This window comes from Bos taurus, chromosome 3 (genome assembly GCF_002263795.3).
Source record: "Bos taurus isolate L1 Dominette 01449 registration number 42190680 breed Hereford chromosome 3, ARS-UCD2.0, whole genome shotgun sequence".
In the NCBI taxonomy this organism is placed as follows: domain Eukaryota; kingdom Metazoa; phylum Chordata; class Mammalia; order Artiodactyla; family Bovidae; genus Bos; species Bos taurus.
In genome coordinates this window covers 24,037,349-24,053,868 of record NC_037330.1, presented here as the reverse complement: position 1 = coordinate 24,053,868, position 16,520 = coordinate 24,037,349, and the positions used below count along the sequence as shown (strand labels likewise).

The following is a 16,520-nucleotide window of genomic DNA, read 5'->3' as shown; positions in this document are numbered from 1 at the left end:
CTGAGCTGGCAATAATTCACTAACGTTGATGTCATATATCCTCATGATTCCACTCTTGGGTATGTACACCTAGAAAAGCCTTTCAGAGGTGAACAAAAAGCATATGTAAGTATGTCCACTGTAGTATTATTCACAGTAACAAAAAGTTAGAAGAAATCTTAATATCTTTTGCCAGGAAAATAACAATAGATTAAACAAATTGTGATACAGCCAGACAATGGAATATCATCCAGCCATCAAAATGATTAAATCTCAAACACATAATTAATGCTGCATACAAAAATATAGATTCAGGAAGATATGTGCAGCATAAGGCTATTTATGTAAAGTTCTAAAACATACAAAATAAATAATATGGATTGTTATGGCCAAATCATATGCAATAAAAATGTAAACAGGTACATGGGAATGATGAATATTAAATTCAGCATAGTGGTTCCCTCTGGAGAGGCTTTCAGAGGTGCACAAAAAGCATATGTAAGTGTGCCCATTGTAATAATATTCACAGTAACAAAAAGTTGGAAAAAATCTAAATATCTTTAGCCAGGCAAGCAACAATAGATAAATAAATTGTGATAGAGCCAGACAATGGAATATCATACAGCAGTCAAAATGATTAAATTTCCTGCCTGCAACGAGGGAGACCCAGGTTCAATTCCTGGGTCGGGAAGATCCCCTGGAGAAGAAAATGGCAACCCACTCCAGTATTCTTGCTTGGAGAATTCCATGGACAGAAGAGCCTGGTGGGCTACAGTCCATGGTGTCACAAAGAGTCGGACATGATCGAGTGACTAACACTTTCACACACATTTTCTGGGGAGGCAGAAAGCAGAATGAGACTAGAGAGAGCTAAAAAGTTTTGACTATACCTGTAATGTTTTACTTCTTAAAAAACAAAAACTGCATGCAAGTATGCCAAAAGGTTAGCATTCAAAGAGCAGCCATCCATACTCATACTCTTCTCAATGTTTGAAATATTTCTCGATAACAAACTCTTGTGAAAATATTTTGTCATTGGGAATGAAGAGAGGCACAGTCACTATATTTGATCTTCATCTTACAAATGCACTCCATCCTTAAATCAAGAAGCCTGGATTGGGGACAGTGTGTGTGTGGTGCGGTAAGGTGAGAGAGAAAGTTAACATCTGTCAGGAATCATATGTATACGTCATGTTATTTAAATATCCTTATTGTAGACATTATAAAGGGGGTTCAAAGAGCTTCAGTAACTTGCCTAGTATGTCACAACGAGAAGAGATCACAGTGAGATTCAAACTGTATCTGGCTTCAGAGCCCATACTCATTGCCCTGATAGTAAAAAAGCTCTTCTTGGAGGTGTAATTAAGATATGACCTAACTCTGTGCTCCAGGATGGAAGCAACACAAATACAATAGCTTCTCATCGAATCACATATGAGTATAGATCTAGGCAAGGAAGTGGTACTAGCAGAAACTTTTAGAGAAGGAAATAACATGAGGAGTTTGGGTATTTTAATAATTTTCCTAACTTCTCTTTATTATTTATTCCATGGGACATTTAGAACCTCTGCCTCTCCCTGGAAACTCTGGAAGTGATGCCAATTTTACAAATAGATTCCTCAAGACCATTAAGTTATATAGAGGTTTGTTTGCTTCCTTTATGAGTTGAACGTATACCTGTTGTCAGTAGCCTAACAACTTGAGAGTTTAACAAATATAAATACATACTTAAACACAATTCCAAAATTATGAGGATAAATGAAAACACAAGAGATTCTCGGTCCTAGTTTAGGATTTGGCTTTGTATCTTTAAGACAAGCACCATGGGTCAGGTACTTTTGTTTGTATTTACTGAGCCAAGATTCATGTAGTCAGTTCCGTTGGCCCTCATTCGGAAATGGGTTCCTTCATAGTCCCCCTTCCTGTATTACTATTATTGATTTTTGTTTCCTGGGAAACCAAACCTCGCTCTAATTAGAGAATGAGGTCACATTCTGAAGTTGCAGATTTCATTCTTTGCCCTGGACTCTTCCCTGGACTGTTTCGGACCCTCTGTAACAGGAGGTCTGATGGTCAAAGTTGTCCTTTTCTCTTAGCCTTGGCAGAAAGCCAATGCCTAAAGCTATGAACTCCAGCTTTTATCTTCCATCTGCAGGGTGACTCAATCCCAAGCAAAGTAACAACTAAAGACGTGGAGACATGCACCTCAGAGACAGCTGTGGGAATCAGATTGGATCTGCACTCAAGCCTGCTAGAAATAAAAGACCACTGACTTGGGCATTTGGATGGAAAGCTCTGCCAAGCACACACACAGGCAGGCGTCTTCTCTCTCCCTCTCTCACTCACACACACACACAAATGCATGCACATAGGCACACCTTTTAGAGGAGAGGCTCCGAAAAATTCCCCACATATGGCAAACATATTTTAGGGGAAGCACCATGACTAGAGGCCAGTGGGAAAGAAAGAAAAAGAAAATAATGAGAAAAATCTTCAATAAGTCTCAATTGTTCCAGTCAGACTGCTGAGAAAGAATGCAAAGGACTGGAGATAAAAATAATTGATAAAATCAGCATCCCAACATAGCTAAATTCTTTCGCTATTTCAAACAATTACTAGAACTTACTCTGGTAGACAACAATAGCCCGGGGAACTGGCCTCTATATTTATCCGTGAAGTACTTTGCTTAACACAGTGGATGAACATGAAAAGAACACTTACATAATGTAAAAAAAAATTTTTTCTAACTCACAATTTCAAAAATTCTTCATTTTATTTGTAAATAATTGTGTGTGTGCAAATGCAAGAATAACCAATTTTAACTAGCATCGGCTCCCAATATTTTGTTTTCTAAATTCCTATCATATTCTATGATCAACTAAATGCTTAAAAACACTTGGGAGAATGGCATTGAAATATGTATAATATCATATATGAAACGAGTCGCCAGTCCAGGTTCGATGCACAATACTGGATGCTTGGGGCTGGTGCACTGGGACGACCCAGAGGGATGGTATGGGGAGGGAGGAGGGGGGAGGGTTCAGGATGGGGAACACATGTATACCTGTGGACAATTCATTTTGATATATGGCAAAACCAATACAATATTGTAAAGTTAAATAAAATAAAATTTTAAAAAAAGAAGAAAAAAACCCTTGTTATAATTACATAACTGATGTCTAATTTATCTGTTTATAAGTTAAGAATTGATTTATCAAGTTTTCTCAAAATAAAACAAGAAAATATTTTAACTTCCGCTTTAAAGAATTCTTGATAAAAGTTAATCAGATCATTTGAACACAAAATAACTTGTGATAAAAAGTGGTGGAGTGGAAGAAACACTGACCTGATGTTCTCAGGGACTTTATGATTGAAGGGTTTTCTAGAAACTGAGTTTAGATTTTTGCCTTGAGGGTAGGAGAGAGGTGCTGGTTTATTTTAAGTAGAAAGAGCACACGGCTACAATGTGGGGAACGGACCATCGATTGGTAAGACTGAGGCAGGAGTGAAAGGGTAATTTAGTAGTCCAGGGCCTGGAGGCCAGCTCTGGCTCTGTACTGCCTCTCTGCCATCAGCTCCTGAGGCAAAGGCATGGTGGGAGACAGAATAAAGTTCTCTCTCCAAGAGTACTCAACTTACAATGGAGTCATGTCTTGATAAACACACCATTAAGTTGAAAATATCCCAAGTCGAAAATACATACAATATACCTAACCTTCCCAACACCATAGCTTAACTATGTTCAGAACACTTACATCAGCCCTGGTGGTGGTGGTGGTGGTTCAGCCACTAAGTCGTGTCCGACTCTTGTGACCCCATGGACTGTAGCCTATCAGCCTCCTCTGTCCATGCAATTTACCAAGCAAGAATACTGCAGTGAATTGCCATTTCCTTCTCCAGGGGCTCTAACACAAAGCCTATACTATAATAAAGTGTTGAATATCTCATGTAATTTATTGAGCACTGTACTCAAAGTGGAAAACAGATTGATTATGTCTTGATCATTTACCCTGGCGATCTTGTGGCTGACTTGGAGCTGCCCAGTATCATAAGAGAGTATCTTTCTACATATTATCAGCCTGGGAAAAGATCAAAATCTAAAATTCAAAGTACAGTTTCTACTGAATGTATATAGCTTTCAAAGCATCATAAGTTTAACCACTATAAGTCAGAAACTGTCTATATAACTTGCAAAAGTAGTGCCTTAAGAAGAAAATTAAGGTTCATGTTTATTCACAGAAAGGCTAATTTTCTAGTGAGTAAAAGAAAAGCTGATTAACATATTAAAGGGATAAAAAAAGTGGTAGCACAAAAACCAAAGTTTTAAATGAGGAAAGATTAACTTTACAGAAATAAAACGATCAACAAATCAAAAGGCATGAAAAATAAGAGACTTAAGATCCATAATCAAATGTTATTTGTAGACCTTGGTTGGATCATCATTTCAATATGCCAACTACAAAACACATTTTGGGAGAACCAGCATAGTTTGAACATGGACTGGGTATTAGATGATAATATGGGATTATCATTAACTTTGTTAAGTCTGATGATATTATTGTGGTTATGTAAGAAATCTTCCTGACTTTTTGGAAAGGCATGCTGAAATATTTAGGGCATGAAATGCCATGATGTGTGATATCTGCTATAAAATACTTCAACAAAGAGAACAACATGGGATCTTCCATGGTAGTCCACTGATTAGGAATCTGCCTTCCAATACAGGGGATGTGGGTTCAATCCCTGGTCCAGAAACTAAGATCCCACATGCCTCAGGGCAACTAAGCCTGCATGCAGCAACTAGAAGCCTCTGTAGGCCACAGTGAAGATCCAGCATAGCCAAATAAATAAATAAGTAAAATTGGCAAAGATAACCACGAACAAGTATATTTAAAAAAAAAAGAAAACAAAATTGGAGAGACAAATCACAAAGTGTTAATAAATGATGGGGGTAAAGTATACTATTCTCCTACTCTTCTACATATATTTCAAGTTTTCTTCACTAAATATTTTAAACAGGAAAGAAAATCTGATACAATAACCAGTCTACCCACTAAGCTGTAATAATATTGGTTGCCTGAGTTAAAGAAGGAAATGGCCCAGACCAAGCATGTCTTGAGGACAGAAAGATACCTGAGGAAGTCTTTCATACTGTCTTTGTGTGACAAATTGTGGAATATGGGCTGATGAGCACTCTTCTCAAATTTTACCTGACAAACTATCCAAATTCCCCCAAGGGAGCCGAAGTCAGGGATGGTAAGAGGGGACCTGTGAGACAGTTCAGAGGCTACCGGGGAAACAGGCAGCCCCAGCTGCCTCCACTCTCTGACCTAGACCTACAATAGTTGGGGAAACAGATAGCTCACTGTGTAACATAAAAAGCCAAAGGGAAGGTGAATTTTATTATCCCTCACTTAGAGTTCTTACAAAGCTCGCCATATTGTGGATTACTCTTTCAATTGCTATTTTGAACAATAATATACCATGTGGAAGAAGATATGTCAATAATTGCAAATTTTTATATATTTATGGAGGTCACTGCCAAAAACCCTTTACAACAGAGAACATATTTAAAATAGAGTAGTTCCTTCTGGGGCTATGAGCTCAAAGTGCAAGTAATGGATGCAGTTGTACATAAGCCTTTAATTTTAAAAGTTGCTTTAAAAGCAGTCTGACAAGTGGCTACTTTGTGGAGATTAGACATTTTCACCTAGAATAATTATGGAAATAGAATATAATTTTTAAAATTGATACAACCCACTATGGAGACCAGTATGGAGATTTCTTTCAAAAAACTAGGAATAAGACTACCATATGATCCAACAATCCTACTACTGGGCATATACCCTGAGGAAACCATAATTGAAAAGTACACATGTACCCCCATGCTCACTGCAGCACTGTTTACAATAGCTAGGACATGGAAGCAACCTCGATGTCCATTGACAGATGAATGGATAAAGAAGTTGTAGTACATATACACAGTGGAATATTACTCAGCTATAAAAAAGAGCATATTTAAATCAGGTCTAATAAGGTGGATTAAACTAGAGTCATTATACAGAGTGAAGTAAATAAGAAAGAAAAAAAATGAATGTCATATATTAACATGTATATATGGAATCTATATATACATATATTAACATGTATATATGATCTGTGTTCGTTTCCAAGGCAAACCATTCAATATCACGGTGATCCAAGTCTATGCCCTGACCACTATTGCTGAAGAAGCTGAAGTTGAATGGTTCTATGAAGACCTACAAGACCTTCTAGAACTAACACCCCAAAAAGGTGTCCTTTTCATTACCGGGGATTGGAATGCAAAAGTAGGAAGTCAAGAAACACCTGGAGTAACAGGCAAATTTGGCCTCGGAGTACAGAATGAAGCTGGGCAAAGGCTAACAGAGTGTCAAAAAGAAAACGCACTGGTGATAGCAAACACCAACTTCCAACAACACAAGAGAAGACTCTACACATGGACATCACCAGATAGTCAACACCAAAATGAGACTGATTATATTCTTTGCAGCCAAAGATGGAGAAGCTCTATACAGTCAGCAAAAACAAGACTGGGAGCTGACTGTGGCTCAGATCATGAACTCCTTATGGCCAAATTCAGACTTAAATTGAAGAAAGTAGGGAAAACCACTAGACCATTCAGGTATGACCTAAATCAAATCCCTAATGATTATACAGTGGAAGTGAAATTTAGAATTAAGGGACTAGATCTGATAGACAGAGTGCCTGATGAACTATGGATGGAGGTACGTGACATTGTACAGGAGACAGGGATCAAGACCAGCCCCAAGGAAAAGAAATGCAAAAGAGCAAAATGGCTGTCTTAGGAGGCCTTACAAATAGCTGTGAAAAGAAGAGAAGCAAAAAGCAAAGGAGAAAAGGAAAGATATAAGCATCTGAATGCAGAGTTCCAAAGAAAAGCAAGGAGACATAAGAAAGTCTTCCTCAGTGATCAATGCAAAGAAATAGAGGAAAACAACAGAATGGGAAAGACTAGGGATCTCTTCAAGAAAATCAGAGATATCAAAGGAACATTTCATGCAAAGATGGGCACAATAAAGGACAGAGATGGTATGGACCTAACAGAAGCAGAAGATATTAAGAAGAGGTGGCAAGAATACACAGAAGAACTGTACAAAAAACATGTTTCATGACCCAGATAATCACAATGGTGTGATCACTCACCTAGAGTCAGACATCCTAGAATGTGAAGTCAAGTGGGCCTTATGAAGCATCACTACAAACAAAACTAGTGGAGGTGATGGAATTCCAGTAGAGCTACTTCAAATCCTGAAAGATGATGCTGTGAAAGTGCTGCAATCAATATGCCAGCAAATTTGGAAAACTCAGCCATGGCCACAGAACTGGAAAAGTTCAGTTTTCATTCCAATCCCAAAGAAAGGCAATGCCAAAGAATGCTCAAACTACCACACAATTGCACTCATCTCACACGCTAGAAAAGTCACGCTCAAAATTCTCCAAGCCAGGCTTCGACAGTATGTGAACTGCGAACTTTCAGATGTTCAAGCTGGTTTTAGAAAAGGCAGAGGAACCAGAGATCAAATTGCCAACATCTTTGGATCATGAAAAAAGCAAGAGAGTTCCAGAAAAACATCTATTTCTGCTTTACAGACTATCCCAAAGCCTTTGACTGTATGGATCACAACAAACTGTGGAAAATTCTGAAAGAGATGGGAATACCAGACCACCTGACCTGCCTCTTGAGAAACCTGTATGCAGGTCAGGAAGCAACAGTTAGAACTGAACATGGAACAACAGACTGGTTCCAAATAGGAAAAGGAGTACGTCAAGGCTGTATACTATCACCCTGCTTATTTAACTTCTATGCAGAGTACATCATGAGAAACGCTGGGCTGGAAGAAGCACAAGCTGGAATCAAGATTGCTGGGAGAATATCAATAACCTCAGATATGCAGATGACACCACCCTTATGGCAGAAAGTGAGGAGGAGCTAAAGAGCCTCTTGATGAAAGTGAAAGAGGAGAGTGAAAAAGTTGGCTTAAAGCTCAACATTCAGAAAACTAAGATCATGGCATCTGGTCCCATCACTTCATGACAAATAGATAGGGAAACAGTGGAAACAGTGTCAGACATTATTTTCTGGGGCTCCAAAATCACTGCAGATGGTGATTTCAGCCATGAAATTAAAAGATGCTTACTCCTTGGAAGGAAAGTTATGACCAACCTAGATAGCATATTCAAAAGCAGAGACATTACTTTGCCAACAAAGGTCCATCTAGTCAAGGCTATGGTTTTTCCAGTGGTCATGTATGGATGTGAGAGTTGGACTGTGAAGGAGGCTGAGCACCGAAGAATTGATGTTTTTGAACTGTGGTGTTGGAGAAGACTCTTGAGAGTCCCTTGGACTGCAAGGACATCCTACCAGTCCATTCTGAAGGAGATCAGCCCTGGGTGTTCTTTGGAAGGAATGATGCTAAAGCTGAAACTCCAGTACTTTGGCCACCTCATGCAAAGAGTTGACTCATTGGAAAAGACTCTGATGCTGGGAGGGATTGGGGGCAGGAGGAGAAGGGGACGACAGAGGATGAGATGGCTGGATGGCATCACCGACTCGATGGACGTGAGTCTGAGTGAACTCCGGGAGTTGGTGAGGGACAGCGAGGCCTGGCGTGCTGCGATTCATGGGGTAGCAAAAAGTCGGACACAACTGAGCAACTGATCTGATCTGATCTGATTATTATAACGTGAGAGAGGGTGTGAAGAGTTTGGATAGACATTGTTTCATGAAATATGAGAGGCACCATCTTTTCAGAGAAAAGGTAGGAATGCTTCTGAAGTAGGACAACCAGGAGGGTGAGACATCTAAGGACAGCTAGTATGAAGAAGGTAAGTCCTATGGAACAAGGACCTGGAGGGTAAGGATGATGCACAAGCAATACCTCCAAGTATTGGAATAGCAGTCATGTGGAAGACAGAGTTTATTTATTACGTATTTTCAGAGAGAAGTTAAATGAGTGGCTGAAAATTACAGGAAGGCAGATGTTTGTTCAACATAAGCAAGTTCTTGATAACAATTATATCTGTCCAAGATTCAATCTGTAAAGTCATATGTAAAGAAAGCCTTCCTGACTTTCCCTAGTGAAAAAGGAAATTGAGGTAAACTGCCTTTAAAAGTCATGTTAATGATTAGATTCTATTATTCTTTCAGATTATCTCTAAGCTGGCAACAAGTTTAAGTTGATAACTGCATTTATTTTTTTGAAGATAGTCTTCTCATTCATTACATATTTTTAAATGGTTACTGTGTGTGAATCATTACATTAAGTTCTGTGGGTGATTAAGTATGCATAAAAATAATGAGTGTCAGAAGTTTATGATCAAGAAAGGAGGTGTACACATGTATGACACGTACCACACTGGCATACATGTTAAATTTTGCCAAAACATGTATAACATACTATTCCTTGTCTGGGGCTCGTCATCAGGTTAAAGACAACATGTAATGTAAAGCATGATTCAGATAAAACTCTCATCTTCTTTGCTAGGGAGTCTCTTAAGTGCTCTGTCTCTAGGCCAGGTTATCTGCCTGTCCAAGAGCAAACTGACTCATCCATAGTAAAGATATGAGTCAAATATTCTGGCTTTGTTCTGAGGCCTTTCTTGGCTTGGACTCAATACACTGGACATCGTCTTCCAATTTCCTAGCTAGCTCTTTCAAATCTTCTCAAAAGTTATTATACAAAGAATGAACAACAGGAATTATCCAACAGACCTTCCAAATGCAATACCCAGCAAAGCAACATTGGAGTTACGTAAAACCATCAGTTGCTAAATTCTATCCCTCATCACCAGGAAACTAGTCAACAGCATGAATTCATCAGTTTGAATGCAACCCAATATAGAAAAACAATTCTTGAGTTAGAAGTAATAATAGGATACAATTTTTTGGTATATGAAGCATTATAAACTTACCAAGTACAGTTCAGGAAATAGCTAAAGATATTATTGCATTATAATAATACTCAATGATATGAATACAGGGAAAAATGAAAATGAGACAGTTACATTTGATGAAGTCACCTTTGAAAGGTCAAAAAAAAATCACAAACAGGAGCTATATAAACCACTGAATTTTTTCCTCAAGTAATCTGAAAATAAAAGTTTTCTCAGTTCTAATCTGAGAAGCTGACCTGAGATTGCTGGAAAAGGATGCTCTTCTCTGGGTTGATGCCACAAGCAAGAAGAGCAGCAGTCATGTCCAAGATGCTCTGCCGGAGGATGGTTGGGTCCTGGGGGACAGTGATGGAATGCAGGTCAACAATACTGTACAGCACGGAGTCATGCTCGTCCTGTAACCTCACCCAGCTCTCAATGGCTCCCAGATAGTTGCCGAGGTGGGGGATTCCTGTAGGCTGAATGCCCGAGAATATTCGCTTCACGGCATCTTTCTGGAACAAAGGAGAACAAACAAAATTGTTTTTGAAGCAGAATCCATGAATCTGATGCCCATGGTACCACAGCTATGATGGCTACTCCTATTTTTCTTTTTTAATGAAATCTGACACTCATCATCCTTATGCATTTATTTTGTTCCTACTTGGTGCAAACGCTATGTTAGGTGCTATTAGGGGACAGAAGATGATAATATATATTTTTTTCTTTTTGCACCCAAAACCTTACAAATGCAAAGACATGTAAGGAAAGGTCTGCATCTCCAATCTAACTGGAGATAGAAGATACGCTTATGGAAATAAAAGGAACAATACAACATGACAACACAGTCATAACCCGTTTGGAAAGATAAATAGTGGGGTACAGGCAGGAATGCCCAAGAGCAAAAGATGACTGTGGTTCTGGTGGTCATTACAAAGACTTCAGACATAGAAGTGAAATTTCACTGCAGGTTAAAGGGGCTCCAAGGGTTTGTCATGACATGATTCACTCATTGTGCAGGTAAGGCAATGAAGGCCACAGCATTAGGGCTAAAGGTTACTACTACTTAATTCAGTTTTCTTTAAAAATAATTGCTGATATAATTCAATGTGCAGAATCATGGGTTAAAATTTAGGAAACCTATACTTCATTTCTGATATTACTTCTTGATAAAGTTATTTAACATTTTCACGTTTTAGTTTCCTTTGACTTTTGATAAAATCATACTTGTTTTTTTTTTATTTCTTCAAAAGAAGTTTTTAATTTTGCATAATTTTTAAATTATAAAATCATTTTTGACATGCTTTCCTACTGACCTAATTTGCTGTTATTGAAGTCATAAAAGGAAGTGGGGAAAAAATGTGCCTCTGTATTTGAAAGATTTTGAATGCAAAAAAAAATTTTTTGCCATACCATGTGGCTTGTGGGATCTTAGTTCCCCAACCAGGGATTGAACCTGTGCCTCCTGTGGTGGAAGCATGGAATCCTAACCACTGGACTGCCAGGGAATTTCCCTGCAAATTTTTTTCAAAATATATTTTCTGTCCCTAATACAGAGTGAAAAAATGTCATGTTTCCTTTTAATCATTTTGCATTGTATAGTGAAAAACCAAAAATGAATGTATATCAATAAATGTGCTATAACTAAAAGGCTTTGAAAAAATAAAATGCATCCTTATCATTTTTAACAATAGTAAAAATATTACTAATAATAGCCGCAATTTACTGGACAACTACTATGTTGCTGATATTTATGCTCAATGCTTTATATGTATTAATGCATTTATCCCTTATAATACACAATATGGTAGGCATATGATTACCTCCAATTTGCAGACAAGAAAACTGAGGTTCAGAGATATTAAGATATTGACCATGGTCACACAACTCATACATGAGACTGCAATTTCAAGCCAAGTATCACTGACTTCAGAGCTCATGGATGCTCCTTCCACTGGCTATCATGTTTTGCTTAGCCACCAAGTATTCAAACTTTTTACATTCATTGTATTATTTTGCAACTTCTCTGTCGCCAAAAAAAAAAAGTTATGGGTGAAAAAGAATATTCTTATGTTTACTTGTGTACAAGTTTCTCTAGTGTACATAGTTAGCAGGTGAATTGCTGGGTCATATGGCTCAGCCAGTAAAGAATCTGTCTGCAGTGCAGGAGACCTGGGTTCGATCCCTGGATTGGGAAGATCCCCTGGAGAAGGGAAAGGCTACCCAACTCCAGTATCCTGGCCTGGAGAATTCCATGGATTGTATAGTCCACGGGGTCGCAAAGAGTCAGACACGACTGAGCGACTTTCACTTCACTTCAATTCAAGGTATGCATTCAGTTCAGTTCAGTCGCTCAGCTGTGTTGGACTCTTTTTGCGACCCCATGGACTGCAGCACGCCAGGCTTCCCTGTCCATCACCAACTCCTGGAGCTTATTCAAACTCATGTCCATCGAGTCAGTGATGCCATCCAACCATCTCATGCTCTGTCGTCCCCTTCTCCTCCCGCCTTCAATCTTTCCCAGCATCAAGGGTCTTTTCTAGTGAGTCAGTTCTTCAAGGTATGCATATGTATTTTCAATTGTACTACAGTGTGCTGAACTGTTCCTAAGTATGCAGCTTCTACCACCAATTTCTGTTGGTCCACATCCTCACCAACACTTTGCCAGTAGTTTTAATTTTAGCTAACTGGTGATATAAGGTAGAATCTCATTACAGTTTAATTGCATTTCTTTGATTATTTATTAGAGAAGCTGAGAACTCTTATGGTTATTGCTATTTTAATACCCATATTGCTCTCCCCTGTGGAGAGCCTATTCAGGTTATTTTGCCTATTTTTCTGAAGTTGGAAAATGTTTTTATTGATTTAGGACTTTTTGTATATTCTGGATCCTACTATTTTGTTAGTTACATGTGTGGCCAATATATTCTCTCCTTGTGTGGCTATTTGCTTTTTTGTTATCTTTTGATAAAGAGATGGTCCTAATTTTACCAAATATGTAATCTTGATTACAGATTTTTATGTCATAGAACAAATCTTCCAACATTCCAAGTTTATGAAGATATGTGTATACATATATAAAACATATATGTATGTGCATGCTTTAAGGTTTTATCTTTCACATTTAAGCCTGTATCAATTTGGAGATTTCTACATATGGTGTGAGGCAAGCATCTGCTTTATTTTCTCTCCTTTTAATTTTTCCCTATGTGGATACCTAATTGTTCTAGCACCATTTATTGCAAAGATTGTCTTTCCCACTGCTGTAGAATTCCAATTCAGCATAAATCAAATATCTCTATATGTCTGAGTCTGTATCTGGTCTTTCTGTTCTGTCTCATTGGTTCACTGGTCCTTTTGTCTATTTCTGCACCAGTATTACAGTTGTCTTTTTAATAAGTCTTGGGACCTGGTGGAGCAAGGCTTTCTGCCTTATTCTTCAATAGTATCTAACTCACCCTTGGTCTTTTACACTTCTCAATGCATTTTATTTATTTATTTTTTTCTCAATGCATTTTAGAATCATCTTGTCAAGTTCCAAGAGAAAAAAAACCTGTTGGGATTTTTGATTAGGATTACATTGAGTCCATAGATTGCTTTGGGGAGAACCAACATCTTTATAATACTGGGTCCTCCAATCTTGAAAACCATATAGCAAAAGAGAATTAATGCAGAACATGATGACTATAGTTGATAACACTGTGTTGTATAATTGAAATTTTCTAACCGAGTAGAACTTAAATGTTCTCCCTCTCACACACACAAATATGTAAGGTGTTGGTTGTGGTAATAATGAGCTTGATGGGGGATCTTTTTTTCCTTAATTTATTTACTTTTACTTGAAGAATAATTATAATATTGTGTTGGTTTCTGCCATATATCAACATGGATCAGCCATGGCTATACATATGTCCCCTCCCTCATGAGCCTCCTTCCCATCTCCCACCCCATCCCACTCCTCCAGATTATCACAAAGCCAGAAAGGGGGATCTGTGCACAATATATATCAGATTACCAAGGTATATGTGCACTTTAAGTATCTTACAATTTATTTGTTGATATATATCAACAAAGCTGAAATTTTTTAAAAAAGAATGTAACATTTACCACAGACTTTATATATAATATTAGCTCCTAAGAGCTAATCTACTTCAGATATGTGAGTGCTAAGACTACTTAAATTTTGCCTTTTCCTATTCCCTAAAATTTAAAATCCTACAAATACAGTCTATTTTCCCCATATCTGCTTATTTTCCTCTTTATTCTTCAGATGACAGCTATAAAATAGAATGTTACATCATAGTTCCATGATCCAGAATTGTGCTTGATCCAAGCACTCAGGAGACCTAAAAGATTTGTGGCTCTGAGAATATGAAAAATACCTTTTAAGTAACCGAGAACAAATATGATTTGCACTTAGAATCATACACATGTACACACACACACACACATACACAATGCCCTCAATGACTAACTCCTGAAATCATAATTTAGAGATATTATTTTAAAAATAGTTGGTAGATGAGAACTGAGGCTGAGGGACAGAGGTGGGGGCTGGAGAGGAAGAAGGGGAGAAAGAAAAGAAAGGGAGAGAGAGAGTTAGCATAGAATAAGTACGTATCAGTGAGGCTTTCTCTAGTACCTTAGACCATAGTAAGCCCTGGGTTCCTGATATGGGAATAAGTAAAGGAGCTTTCAGTGAGGTTAAAAATGATTAATGGGCTTTAGGGACTGATTGATGAAGAGACAAAGCAAAGCAGAAAAACAAGCTCTGAACTTAATAAATGGAAAGGAAAAAAAAAATACCATCCAGAAACGCTTGAACTAGGATGAAAGGGGACTGTTTATGGTCATGTAAAAGATTGTAAGGACCAGGACTATCAAGCTGGGGGAAAAAAAAGAATATTTCCATACAAATTCCTCCATGTTCAGGAATTATCCCGCAGGACAAATGGAGACACTAATTCTTGAGAAAACTAGAAGAGAAAAGCACTAGAGGACAGACTGTGGGAAAAAAAGAATTGTGACCAGTGGGAATGAACTAGACATGATCTAATACATCTTTTTCATTCTCTAGTTTCTGTGCTTCTATACATCCAGGCAGAGGGAATGATGTTATCAAGAAGTAAGAGCAACAAGAAATGGTTTGTTCAATTTTCAAGGAGCTATTAAGAAAATACAGGCTCTAAATGAGAACTGGATTCCTGGCCTTAAAAATATACAGAGAGTGTCTTGCTCTTCGGTGGTGAGTTTATGTTCCCGTCTGTTCCCCCTGCAAGAGTCAGCAGGCAGCCTGACGGCATGGCAGGGGAGATACGCCTGGTACCATGAAATCATGGGGCTGGAATGTGGCGTTTGGGTGGTGGGAGGATGGGGGTTCTGTGTTCAAAAGCAGGAGAGCTGGAAAAGAATGAAAATGAAAGGAGCATGGGCTTCCCAGTGGATGGGAGGCAAACCACAAAGAAAACAGCTTCAAGACCAGCCCACAGGCATTTACTCCTCAGGCAGGCTGGAGCATCAACCTTCGATTCCTTTGCTGTGCACAGAGACTAAAAAGAAGGTCCGTTTTACAAAATAGGTCTTCATTTTTATTTCAGATGTATTTCTTTAACAAAGGCCACTTCCAGTCAATGCAGGCCTTGGCTCATTTTGTAACAGAATTAGTATCACCAATGGGTAGCTTCAACGCTGAGATTTGATATATTCCAGAAGAGAGGATGGGAGTTTGAATTTGAATCAGAGGGAGAACAAATTTATCAATCTGACAGACGTAGCTCAAATCATTCCTGTTATAAGGGACTGAGCACATTCCAAATTCGTAATTATCATAACTTCAGTGATTGCATCCAAAAGCAGTTGAAAAATCCCAAGCTGCTAATTATAGCAAAAGATAATTTTTCTAATCAACTAAAGAGAGCTTCTGATTTTATTCCCAAGTGCATAATATACATCCAAAAAAGCCTGCCTACAAGCTTAGAAACACTTTCAACTTTGGTATGGAGGTGGCAACCAAAGACTTCAACTAAAGATTTCAAGATTCTTATTACAAACTCCTGCTTGTGTCCAGCTGGGGCATCGATTGTGTATGCATCATACCTGTTTTAACTATAGTCGATGGTAGGCCAAAAACTTGGCGGAACAACCATCGTGTCTACCTGGTTCCATGAAAAGCATGTTATCACAGACTGTGATTAGAAAGGAATCAGCATTATCAACTAATTAGGTTTCAAATCTCTTTTTGTAAGTCTTTATTTTGCTAAATAAAAAATACAGCTTAAGCAGCTCTCTGTTAGGGATTCTCAATTCTATCATGTATATCACCCTATCACATATATCTAGGCCCCTTGCATATAATTTTCAACACTTCCTTGAAAATGTCTCTACCATCAACTAGTGATTTAAGAGCTGAAACATAGGAGACCCAGCATAGAAAAATAGCACTTCCATCCTGGCTGGGAGGATCCAGGTGCTTCTCTGAAGCTTTCTTTGGCCACGGCTCAGCATTGTTCTGCCACAGTCAGCGCTTTCTTTCAGAAGCACAGAGAGCCAGGAGTCTGGTGAGAAAATGCTGACTCAGCACCAAGTGAAAAAAAAAGGAAAAAAAA

At 38.3% G+C, this 16,520-nt stretch overlaps 1 protein-coding gene across 3 annotated transcripts in view; it reads right to left on the bottom strand.

Moving 5' to 3' along the window:
* The window catches only part of WARS2 (tryptophanyl tRNA synthetase 2, mitochondrial), a 99,792-nt gene that overhangs the window by 45,139 nt on the left and 38,133 nt on the right, over positions 1 to 16,520 (bottom strand). For all 3 annotated transcript variants that reach the window (NM_001034582.2, XM_059884662.1, XM_059884663.1), the window contains 1 exon segment: positions 10,173 to 10,430. In NM_001034582.2, the coding sequence (NP_001029754.1) occupies positions 10,173 to 10,430 (258 nt within the window).